We start from the raw sequence: 12,856 nt of genomic DNA on the forward strand, positions 1-12,856 counted from the left end.
GCATCTGGCCCCTATGTTAACAACGTGAAATACTAGAATGCCAAACCACCTTTGGAATGTTCAAATCGCAGATCTGGATCCTAATCCTGTGACTCGGGCCCACTATTCGATTTCTGAAGGGAGAAAGATAGGTGAAGGGGGAAAAAAAAAAGACATCTGAGATAGGGCTCCTCTCTCAAGTGTAAACAGAGTTAAATTTGTATCACGAAGCAGTGGGCTTAGTTTTCTAAAGGAGGCATGGTTCCCAGAAGGAATTACATAAATATTTATGAAAATGAAGCAGGAAATATTTTCCCAGGGTAGGACACTTATTCAGTGCTACATCAGGTCAGCAAAAGCTAGAGGCTATTTGGTAAGTCATTCACTGGAACTGAATCACTGCCTGCTTGTTTGCTGGGTTTTGTTCTGACACAGGAACAGGCTGCACTCTGACTAACACAAATTATGAAACAATTGCAGCTTTTCCCTTTATATTTTATATATATTCATATCTAACGGAACTTGGAATTCCCTTTTTTTTTAAACAACCCCAATGTTTGGCAGTATCTATATGTGTTTCCATGGAAAACCATAATGGTGGCATTAGTTAATTTCAGGCCTTTCATGGAGTCTCATGAGAGTATTATTGTAGCCAACAGTTATTTTCAGTAACAGGAAGTGCTCTGTGGCCAATTGCTCAAACTGACAATAGGGATGAAATTAACCTAGAGACGTCCCTGTTAATGTGGTGTGATTCCTGGGAAATGTGAATAAGCGCGAAAAGGGCCTGGTGCTGCATATTTTATATACCCCACTGAAGTGGGCTTTAAGTAAGAACATACCATATGTTATCTTCAGGCCACATGTTTGAAGAGCTAATCAATGTTGGCTTTGATCTTGCAAATCCTTGCACGCTGCATAACTAGGGACACAAGGCTGTGGTGTCCCAGTGCAAGTGTGAGCAGAGGCTACATGTAGCTTGGATATGCTTGAACAATGCAACATAAGTGGACCCCCCCAAACAACCTGCGAGGCCAGAATGGATGTTAGGACATTGTCACCAAGACTGCTGGGTCATGTGTAGCCTCTTGAATATCATGTTGGAAGTTATGTAAGACTATTGCAGACTATCTTAAAATCTCTATTTAATTGACTGTACAAGCAACAAGGCTTTGGAGGAATTCTTGTCATTAGCTGTAAAGTGCAGTTCTTTTTGGAAGCTGTTTGCCGACACTCATAAAGCATTGGTCACTACCTGGGTCTCTGACTGGAATAATGTAGTGTAGAGCTGCTGTTTACAGACTACAGCCACATGAAGCAAATGTTACAAAATATGACATGGTGTCAGAACACACAGGGTCAGATTTTGAATGAGAAATCAATGAGAATTAGGCACCTAAATCCCAATCTGGGCCTAAAAGCTTTAAAATACCTTCCCCCTACCCCGTCCCTCGTGTGCCATATCATAGTATTCTATTTCTCTCTATTCTTTCCTTCTCTAATCAGTTCCAAGCTCTGACAGTATTGGAATTAACTCAGTATCCGACATGGCAGGCGGGACAGTCCTGACCTCAGATACTGTGGTAGTAGGGGCCATATAAGTACCATCGGAAGACATTTTGCCTTTGAACACCTCCAGATCCCAGTAGTTGATCAGTACAGGTATAGGGAAGCTCCCTGAACTATTGAAGTCTTGGGCTAGAGCTGCTGCAGGTGGACCCTGAGCACTCCAATCTGAGTTTTACCTATGGTATAGGCAGGATGTGTAAACAGTTGAGTCCAGTTATAGTATGTGGGACTGTGCTAATCAGTCAAGTTGGCACTAGTATCTGGCCACCTATTGGTAAACTTTACAACTACCTGAGCAGGTTGTTGTTTGTACTGTATGCCGCATATTGACTTTTGATGGTTAACATCAGAGGGATATTAAGGTAAAGGTAACACTCAGCTCCTGAGGGAAAGGCTTAGATTCTAAAAAGGTAACATGTGACATAATGGTGACTTGTGTACAGCTGATGGCAAATCTACAGAACACTTCATGATTTTCTTTTGACTATTCTCAGCGGTTTCTGGTAAAACATTCTTGCTGCAGGAAACACAAACGCTGGTTTGTTCATTTTTTTCTTGCCTACAGACATCTCTCTTTGCCTGATTCAATGAGAATTAAAATGCACAATGGCTGATGTACCTCATTACATCTCAGTCACCACTGAATTCTCCGAGCAAATGTTTGCCTGCCTCACTTCCCCTATCACTGTTTACTGCTGAGGAATATCAAACAATTGCTGGAAGATTTCTCAGTACTGCTGAGCAGATTCTGCCATTCACATTGGTTTGCCAGCATGCCATCCTCAGAACCAACTACACTACTTTCCTGCTCCTACATCTTGCGCTTAAATGGACTTTATGCTCACAAAATGGAAGTGAAGTGTCAGAAAAAGGGAAAGGATAAATAACATGAATTTACAACTTACAAAGTGATAGGCAAATTCACAATGCAAATCACAGTCAAGTTTATTCCTGTGGGAACTCCATCGACCCACAATCCCAAATTCTTATTCTTCCTGCATGCCCCTCTAGCTATTTGTTTTCCTGCCTTCCATCTTATTTAGATTGCATGCTCTTTGGGACAAGGATCTGTCTTCTTATATTTCTGAAAAGCACAGTGCACACCACAATAATAAAGAGAGAGAGTATTTTGAAACAGCATGGCAACCCATGACAAGCCTGGCTATCAGAGGTGAAATCTTCACTCTGCTGAATCAGGGGGAATTTTCCAATGTGGCCAAGATTTCCACCCCCACCTCCTTCCCCTCCCACACACGTGCTTGAGATCAAAGGCCTCCAGCCATCAAAAAAGAGTAGGTACCTTGTGTAACTGCACACTTCTGTATGGGTATACTTGCTGCTATGTTATCTGTCTGTCAAAGCCTGTAGGGCTATAAAATTAATTTCTCTTTAAATAATGAGGAAAGCATCTGAAAAGCTATTTCTCCTCTTTAATATGTTTTCGCTTAGGATGGGCACAAACAAACGTGTGTGTAACCAGCAATAAATTACTCAGCTCCAACAAATTAGCCCCCCTTCAAGAGCAGCTCTCCCCTTATTGAGCTAAATTCATCCAGAATGTAATGGGACAAAAGTTAGTAGAGTCCCACCAGAGATTAATATGAGCATCCATCTGCCTTTGCTCCCTACCTGCCATGATTCATTGACATTGTTACTATGTTTTTTATCTAATTAAGAGCTAAAGCCTGCCCTTTTCAAGTAGGGTTGCTCTGCGAAAAAGTGCAGTGGGACCACACAATAAACAGAGGCCCCAGGAAGAATTCTTGTGACTACCAGAATTCCTCCAGGGAATCACACACTAGTTCCTCTACTCAGGGGGTTTTACGCCCCTTTGTCTGTGTGTTTGAGCTTCAAACCCACAAACTCAGAGCAAAACTTGGAGAACCATGTCACATAAATCAAAACCAGCACTAACTGAAAACCTCTTTTGCAGTGCAATTGAGAAAACAAAGACTGAATGGGCCTGGAGCTGAACTACTCCATTGCCTATAGAGGTCATCTCTCCTGTCTGGCAATGGGATGAGTGGGCTAAAGGCGGGGTGGAGAATTTTGCACTGCTATTGCTTAAACTTTAAGCCTCTTCTGTGGCTTCAGTCCTCAAGGTTGTCCTTCTGGATCTTGTCTGTCAACAAAGCCAGGGAGGCCACAGAGCAACCACTACAACAGTCTCCAGGCGCTAATAGCAGCCATGGCCTGTGGATTCTGGCTGGCAGATCAGCTTGGTTCAGAGACCCCCTGCTCATACCCATCTCTCACCCTTCCACCATGCTGCATGGAGCCACCAGAGAATCTACAGCATGGCATGCAGGAGGTGTGAAGTCCCATTCTATGACTTCTCCTTGAAGCAGAGCTGCAACCATTCCATTGCTTTTGGGGGATTTGGCAGGCTCTTGCTGGCATATGTCCCTTACCTGTTATAATGAGCGTAAATTAATTTCCTTACATAACACAGAACAAGCATCTTATAATTAATTGACATTCATTTGGATAGAAAATCAAAGTCTTTCTCTTCTGAATGATGGAGTGTTGGATTTCCCCATTATAAGTGTAAAAAGAAAAGGCTAACAAAAACAGAGAGAGCCTCATATATCCAAGACATTTCCTCTGGCCAACGCAGCTAAATATTTCACAACTAAAAGATACATTAGAATAAACAGCTGTCACTGTTAAATAAATATTCTGGACAATGTATCATCTGTGCAGGATACAAAAAACTAACACATCAGTGACCTCCTTTTCCCCACTTTATTTAGTTTTTTTTTTCAAGTGTAAGCTTCCAAGTCTTTGCTCTGCCTCATTTAGTGAAACGTTTATTTTAGAATCAACTTGTATTTTTCAAGACTGAAACAACGAAAGGCATTTCCTGAGGAACTGCAAGGATGAGCAGCATGAAAGGACAACAGTGGAGGACATGTGGTGCTCTTTATTTAGTAGTGCTCTTTATTTTTCAAGTTCAGATTTTTGGTTTCGATGTTGACAATCAACCTGCAACAGATGTTTGCTCGACACACACCATTTTACCTGGACCAAAAGGTGAGCTAGTTAATACCAAAGCTGATCAGAGTTGAAATTCTGAGCAAGGAAGGGATTTGTAGTGTGGGATGTGCATCACCAGTGGGCTGGAGATGAAGGATCTGAAGCATTGCAGCTCTAGCCAAATGAAATGTGTAGGGGAAGATGGAGGGGAAGGGAAAAGAAGGGCTGCAGTGAGGAGACTTGAGAATTGTGGAATTTTAAAAAAATGTTACTGGAACCAACTCCTGCACTTTCATATAAAGTGTTTTCAAACTGGGGTATGCATACCCCTCGTCTGGGGGCTCTCGTCTGGGGTACGTTGGAAAAATTCTGTAATGGAGGACAACACCTTTTATTTAGTAAGTCTTGGCAATCTAATCAACATTTAATCTCCTTTCAATTAAAATTGCAGCCGCTGTGCAACTCAGAATCAGAGGTATTTTAAACTCTGAGGCATGCCCCCCTACGGGGCATTGAGGAATGTTTGGGGGGGCTCGGGCCAGCCCTGCAAGGCAGGGCTCAGAGAGGGAGCACCACCACCACGCCCTGACTCACCACTGCAGGCCACCCAGCCTGTCTGGGTTGGAGGGGGCGCGGCAGGGCCGTCCTTAGGCATATGCAGGATACGCGGCTATGTAGAGTACCCGAAAATTTGGGGCACCATTCCCCTGGAATCCTCTCTTCTCCAGACCCTCCCCCGTGCTGGGCCGGTGGGCTTCTCCCCGCCCCCAACCCCGCCTGTTCCCTCACTTGCTCCTCAGCCAGCTGGCTGAGGGCTCCAGGCTCCATTTCTGCTGCCCCAGCCCCGGGGAATCCAGAGCAGTGTGGCCAGTCACTGGCAGTCCCTCCCTGGACCCTGCTTGCCTGCGCCGCTCGGTCTCCAGCAGGGGCCGGGGCCGGGCCCGGGCCCAGGCCAGGACAGGAGGAGCGAAACTTCCACGTGAGTCAGTGGGGTGGGGGGCCTAAACTGACAGTGCGCTCACTGTCTCTCACACTTCCCTAACACACACACTCTCACACCCACATACACTCTGCCTCTCACGAGTCACAGTCTCCCAATACAGATTGTCACGCGCACACACAGTCTCACACTCCCCAACACACACTCTGTGACACAGTCCCCCAACACACAGTCACACACACACAGGCTCCCTCTGTCTCTCTCAGATGCACTGGCTCTCTCTCACACACACATACACACACTCTGTCGCGTGCACACACTCACACACACACACACTTGTATTATTGTTGTTATTACTGCTTGGTACTTCCTGTCAAAATGCTCGTGGTGAGCCAGGAGTGGCTAGGGGCTGCAGGAGGGCCGTGGGCTCTGGCAAGATGCAGCTCCCCCATGTGACAGCGTGAAGCCTGCCTTGAGCCGCTGCGTACAAAGCTCAGTGTGTGTCAGCAATGGGGGGGAGGTTCTGGGGGTCTGCGGGCGGGAGTGGTGGCTGTGCCCCCTCGACACACTGGGGTCAGCAGCACTGGCTGAGGACCGCCTTCAGTGGAGCATAGGGGCACCAGTTTAATAATGCTGCATAGGGCCCCATAAATCCTAAGGATGGCTCGGGGGGGCGGTGGCGCACAACCAAAAATTGTATCACACATGGGGGGGCTCAGCTCAAAAAGTTCAAACTCAAGTCAGCGCTCGCCCCCCTGAATGTTCCTCCATGCCCCCTAGGGGTCACGCCCCACAGTTTGAAAACCTCTAGAAGCTGTTGCTAAATGGAAGGCAGAAATCTGCGGGGGGCACGTGACCCTATGTGCCAATCCCACACATCACCTCTACCTATCTTAGAAGGGGATACATGGTAAGCTACATTATTTGAACACCACTAATATAAACTTAATAGCTTGTCCAAATTGTTTCAGCTAAATTAGATCGCTCCTGTTCAACGTATGTGTTCCCAGGCAGTTAGTATACAAAACAATAACACCGTGACTTCCCTTAAAAGCAAGCATTAACCAAGTGACAGCTGACGGTTGCACTAGTTGTTTCTACACTTAAGGGAAGAATACCATCATGTTCTCATTGTTTATAAATGCCTACTGTCACGGAGTGTTGGGGGACTCAGGGCCCTGCACCCCCGGCTTCCTGCGATTCACCATGACTCTCAGCCAGCCAGTAAAGCAGAAGGTTTATTTGGATGACAGGAATACAGTCCAAGACAGGTCTTGCAGGCACAGACAACAGGGCCCCCCTTAGTTAGGTCCAGCTTGGGGTCCCAGGGCATGCCAGCCCACCCCCCTTGGGGGGGTCAGAGCCATCTCTGCCTCCCAGCCATCTCTCCAGCCTCCTTCCAGCCTGCTTCCAGCCCTCTGCCTTCAGCGACCCCTCCCACAGCCTTTGTTCAGTTTCCCGGGCCCCGGAGTCATCTGACCTCCAACCCCCTCCTGGGTTCTCATGTTACAAGCTCAGGTATGTTCCCTTGGGCCGGCTCCCATCCCCCGATGCAGACCATCCTAGTCACACTCCCCTGTCAGCATTCACACACCACAGTAAGAACAGTCCCAGTTCGTCACATCTCTCCCCCCTTCGAGACCGAACTGAGCGGGGTCACTTTAGCCAGTGACCTGGGGAAGTTCGAACCTACCCCCGTTCCCATGGATGCCCCCGCATCCCTCCAGTTCCTTGGTGGGAGTTACACCAGGCCCCTTCCGTTCCACGCCCCCCCTTAGGTCGGGGGTGCTTGATGGCACTCGCAGTTCGCATGTGGGAAGGTTTATGCGGCCTGTGCCCTTTTCCCACCCCCATACCTCTGGGGTTCCAACTGGGCTGTGGTCTTCTCCCAGCGCTCCAGTCTGGAGGTCTGTGCTTTGGGCTCTCTTGGTTTAGAGCCGCCCTTTTAACCTTGGCCACCCTCTGGAAAGGATCCTTTATGCTGGGCAAGGGTCCTAAAGCTGTTTTCCCCTTGTCCCAGGCCTTCCTCCCCCTCTGACAGGGGTCACAGGATCCGCAGTACTGTCGGACAGTAACAAAGACCCCAGGCCAGTAAAAGCTCCGTAGCAGCCTCTGCTGGGTACGCCAGGTTCCCTGGTGCCCTGAGAGGGGAATGTCATGGGCCCGGCACAGCAGCTGGCGGCGATACTTCTGGGGTACCACCAGCTGCCTCCTGATCCCCCCTGACTCCATTTTCCCTGGGGGAGCCCATTCTCGGTACAGGAACCCCTTCTCCCACAGGAACCTTTTCCGGCCACCTCGTTCCATGGTCTGTACCGCATTGAGGTCGGCCAGGTCCCTTATCTTCCGCAAGGAGGGGTCTCTCTGTAACTCGGCCTGGAACTCAGCAGCTGGGACAGGGATGGCCACCTGCTCTTTCTCGCCCGCTGGGTCCGAAGCTGCAGCCTCCCTGAGCCGCGTCCCTGGGCGTTCCCTCCCCACCAGGTTAGGGTCCTGCGCCTCAGGCAAGGCACCCCCCCCAAGGCCAGGGCGCAGGGCCCCTCGCCGGCTCTGACTGCGGGTCACAACCAGTGCCTTTTGGGGGTTGCTTGGCCAGTTCTCCAGGTCCCCCCCCATCAATACCTCAGTGGGCAAATACGGGTGTACCCCCACATCCTTGGGGCCCTCCTTGGCCCCCCACTTCAGGTGTACCCTTGCCACGGGCACTTTGACTGGTGTTCCGCCCACCCCCGTCAGGGTCAGGTAGGAGTTGGGTACCACCTGATCTGGGGCCACCACCTCGGGCCGGGCCAGTGTCACCTCTGCGCCCGTGTCCCAGTAACCATAAACTTTCTTCCCATCCACCTCCAGGGGAACAAGGCACTCGCTCCGCAGGGACAGCCCCGCGCCAACCCTGTAAACGGAGAACTTTGAATCCGGAGCATCTGGCCCTCCAGAGAAGCTGGCCGGGGGCCCTTCTCTCTCTTGAGCAGTTGATAAGCTGCCAGCCCCTCTTGCGTGGGAAGCCTGCCCCTCGTCCGTCTGGGCCTCTACCAAGTTAACCCGGTGCGGGTTCGGTCTGCTCAGTCTGTCCTTGAGCTTGGGGCACTGGGCCCGAACGTGGCCTCTTCGGCCGCAGTAATAGCAGCTCAGGTCCCGTGGGTCCCCTCGAGCCGGTCGGTTGTCCCTGACGCTGGGCCTTCCCCGTGGGAGGGGATTCCCCATATTCTCCCTTTGGGAGGTCCCAGGGTGACTCTCTCTCTGCATCGCGGCGGGCCTGTTCCTTTGGGGCTCCTCCCTGCCACCCCCTGACCGGCTCTTTACAAACTCATCAGCCAGCTGCCCGGCGTGTCGCGGGTTCTCTGGCTTTCTGTCCACCAACCACAGCCTCAGGTCGGATGGGCACCGCCCATACAGTTGCTCCAGTACCAGCAGTTTAATCAGGTCCTCCTTCGTCTGGGCCCCACCAGCCCACTTGCTGGCGTATCTTTCCATGCGGACGGCTAGTTGCAAATAGGAGATCTCAGGGGTTTTATCTTGACTCCGGAACCTTTCCCGGTACATCTCAGGAGTCAGCCCAAACTCTCGTAGCAGGGCCTTTTTGAATAGTTCGTAGTCCCCTTTCTCTGCCTCTCCCAGTTGGCGGTACAATGCCACGGATTTGGGGTCCAGTAAGGGGGTAAGGACCCGGAGTCTGTCCGCGGGGTCCACCCGGTGCAGCTCGCAGGCCGTCTCAAAGGCCTCCAGGAAGTCATCCATGTCCTCCCCCTCCTTGTATGGGGCCATGATGCACTTATCAAAGCTCCGTGCAGTCCTGGGTCCCCCCTCACTCACCGCAGCCGGGGGTTTGCTGCCCTTCAATCTCGCCAGTTCCAGTTCACGCTGATGCTGTCTCTCATTCTCCTGTCTCTGTCTCTCTTTCTCCTCCCGTTCATGCTGACGCTGTCTCTCTTCATGCTGTCTCTGTCGTTCACGATCCTCCAGCTCTCTCAGTTTTAGCTCTTTCTCCCATTCCAGCCAATTCCGCTCCCCGGATGCTGAACGTCGCCGGGAGGATCCTCTGCTGGCCGGCGGGCTTCGCCGGGGGGACCCCCTGCTGGCCGGGGGGGTCACGGCGCCTTCGGTATTTGCTGGGCTCCTCCCCACCCTTCCCCTAGGCATAGGAAGGAGGGGTCTCGGGAAGCCCTCAGCAGCCGGCTGACCACTCCCAGCTGGGACAGACACTGGTGCCTGCGCTGCATTTGCCAGGCTGCTTCCCTGAGACACAGGGATCAGTTCATTCGCGCGATCTTCCGCCTCCAGCTGGGCAATGAGCTGTTCTTTGGTGAGCCTCCCAACGCGCAGCCGCCTCTGCTTGCACAGCTCCACCAGGTCGCTCTTAAGCCGCTTGGCATACATCTTCCTGCTGGCCACTCACCGGCCTGTGTGCTCACAGCTCCCCACAGTTCCCAGGGGGCCCCCTAGTGTGCCAGCCCTTCTCGAGGTCACCGCCTCTCAGCCAGGGTCGAGCTGCAGACTCCTCCGCCCCTGGGACCACTCGCTGCGATCCCCCCGGGGGACCCTGTTACTGCAAAAGTCCTTCTCGCTGGTCACACAGTCCCAGGGGTAATAACCGTCTCTCTCTCACTCTTCAGCAGGCCTGGTCCCCGTCAATCCCCCTTCGTTTTACTGCTCCCCAGTCACTTACTGCAGGAAGCGCCGTCCACGGGGTGCAGTAGATCCCACCGCTGCCACCAGTTGTCACGGAGTGTTGGGGGACTCAGGGCCCTGCACCCCCGGCTTCCTGCGATTCACCATGACTCTCAGCCAGCCAGTAAAGCAGAAGGTTTATTTGGATGACAGGAATACAGTCCAAGACAGGTCTTGCAGGCACAGACAACAGGGCCCCCCTTAGTTAGGTCCAGCTTGGGGTCCCAGGGCATGCCAGCCCACCCCCCTTGGGGGGGTCAGAGCCATCTCTGCCTCCCAGCCATCTCTCCAGCCTCCTTCCAGCCTGCTTCCAGCCCTCTGCCTTCAGCGACCCCTCCCACAGCCTTTGTTCAGTTTCCCGGGCCCCGGAGTCATCTGACCTCCAACCCCCTCCTGGGTTCTCATGTTACAAGCTCAGGTATGTTCCCTTGGGCCGGCTCCCATCCCCCGATGCAGACCATCCTAGTCACACTCCCCTGTCAGCATTCACACACCACAGTAAGAACAGTCCCAGTTCGTCACACCTACTTATAGATAATGATCACTGCAGCACATATCAGACTTGAGCTAGGAGCTCCTGTTGAAGTCAATAGGGGCTTCACCATTGACTTCCGCGGGATCTCGATCAGCTCTTTAGCATATCATTCTTTCACCTCCAAGACATTTTACAAATATCTGAGGCCAAATTCCATGCATCATCAGCTTACACAACTGAACCCATGTAACCTAACTGAAGTCAGTGGAATTGCCTGGGGTGTAAATCAGCCAAGAACTTAGCCCATAACAAAGAGCTATATCTTGCAGTGGCAGTTCTAAAACATTTATTCCAGGCAATGGCTATTGAAGCTCAGACTGCTTCCTTATTAGTAATTTGTTATATTTCTCTGTAGGCTACAGAACTGGGGAACAACCGCAAGTGATTTATAGTTTAAACAGAAAAGAGACTTTATCAACATAAAACCATTGCTGCAGACTCATTTGTTTTTATGATGGATTATTCAAATGAATGCTGCTTAAAGTACCATTTTTAATCACCACATTCATTTCTTTAAGATTGAAATCTAATGTTTAACCTTTGCTGAGGCAGTGTAAACTCAGGAAGACACAATGAAACCAGAGGGAGTGGTACAAGTTTGTTTAGTTTCTATCTGAATAATGGAAGCGTACATGCTTGGAAGAGAGAGTTTGGCTGACAATAAACTTCGCAATTAAAATATGCCTGAGTGGGCTATGTCTACACTAGAGACCTTACAGCAGCACAGCTGTACTGATGCAGCTGTGCCGCTGTGTGATTGCTCATGTAGCTGGTCTACGACATAATTACCACCTCCAACAAGAGGCGGTATCTGTGTTGGCAGGACAAGCTCTCCTGCCAACCTAGTGCTGTGCACACTACCACTTATGCCAATATGTTGCTCAGGGACATGGTTTCTTTTAAGTTTTGCCAACATAAGTGGTAGTGTAGACATGGCTTAGTGACACCACATCATGAATAGAGCTAGGATATAAGTCCAGGTCTCAGACTTGTTCCTTTGGTCTCATCCAGCAGGGACTAGGAGCACTTAGTGTAACCCAAGCCTGGTAATGAGCGAATCCAGCAATTGTGATGTTCGGTCTCTGTTGCTTCTTGGCCTGAATAATGGGTTGGCATGATGACACCAGGGGAGGGGAAGAATAAAAGGAGCATATTGAGGGGATGCTTAATGCTCCTCAGGACTAGAATATTACTATTTTCAAAGGGCTGAATGGTTCAAGACTAGTAATTGGACATGAAGCTCCTCACCTTTAAGTCACTGCTTCAAATCTCCTGTCAAACAGGTGACAAGTGACCATCTGACAGCATTCTACACTATGGGAGATGAATCTGTGGCCTCACTCCAGTTCCTAGTGGACAAGAGCCCATGTTAGAAAAGTCACAGCTGGCTTTTACTGGCATGACAGCCTCATCTGCAGTCCAAATGAGAATCTAAAGACTGAATGGAACAATATATGAACTACCCCCTTTCCTGTAGAGAAGTCTCTCAAGGTCAGTGATGAGGCACATTGGCCAAAGAGGGCATGAGAAAGTTTGCAGTACTGCTGCCCACACCGTACCTGTCCTGTGACTAGAGGACTCCAGACACCAGGTGTTCTAGCTGTTAACAGCACTAAATCCACCAACAAAACTTTCCTACTGTATTTCTAACTGTAGTATCTCAAATGAAGGCTTCTGTTGCTTTTAGCACCATCATTATTTTTCTTTTTAAAATGCTGTATCTGTGGTGCAGCCTGTTTTCCAGTCTTCAGAAAATAGGCAACTCTCCAGCTTCTTAGTCAGTTTGCCCACATTTCATCCCTCTACCATCTCTTTCCTCTGCTAGTGGCAGGCATCATAGCATAGTTTATTCTGCTGAGAGATCACACAATATGCTGGGCAATCACTTTGTAGCTGTGCCACTCACCGGCTTTGTGCTTCTCCTGTGACATAATCTACCTTCACCGTAAGAGGCCTGTAGGTTCACTGACTGCCTCAGACCCTATGGCTCCACATTAAATTCATAGATTCATAGATTCAAGGACTGGAAGGGACCTCGAGAGGTCATCGAGTCCAGTCCCCTGCCCGCATGGCAGGACCAAATACTGTCTAGACCATCCCTGATAGACATTTATCTAACCTACTCTTAAATATCTCCAGAGACGGAGATTCCACAACCTCTCTAGGCAATTTGTTCCAGTGTTTAACCA

General features: G+C 50.1%; 1 protein-coding gene across 1 annotated transcript in view; it reads left to right on the top strand.

Annotated features, from left to right (window-relative positions):
• Window positions 1-4,247: 4,247 nt before the first annotated feature.
• The window catches only part of COLEC10 (collectin subfamily member 10), a 34,174-nt gene continuing 25,565 nt past the window's right edge, over window positions 4,248-12,856 (top strand). Inside the window, exon 1 of the mRNA XM_005303381.5 lies at window positions 4,248-4,581. Coding sequence (XP_005303438.2) covers window positions 4,428-4,581 — 154 coding nt within the window. The 5' untranslated portion in view covers window positions 4,248-4,427. The remainder of the gene's footprint in view (window positions 4,582-12,856) is intronic.

This window comes from Chrysemys picta, chromosome 2, assembly GCF_011386835.1.
Source record: "Chrysemys picta bellii isolate R12L10 chromosome 2, ASM1138683v2, whole genome shotgun sequence".
NCBI lineage: Eukaryota > Metazoa > Chordata > Testudines > Emydidae > Chrysemys > Chrysemys picta.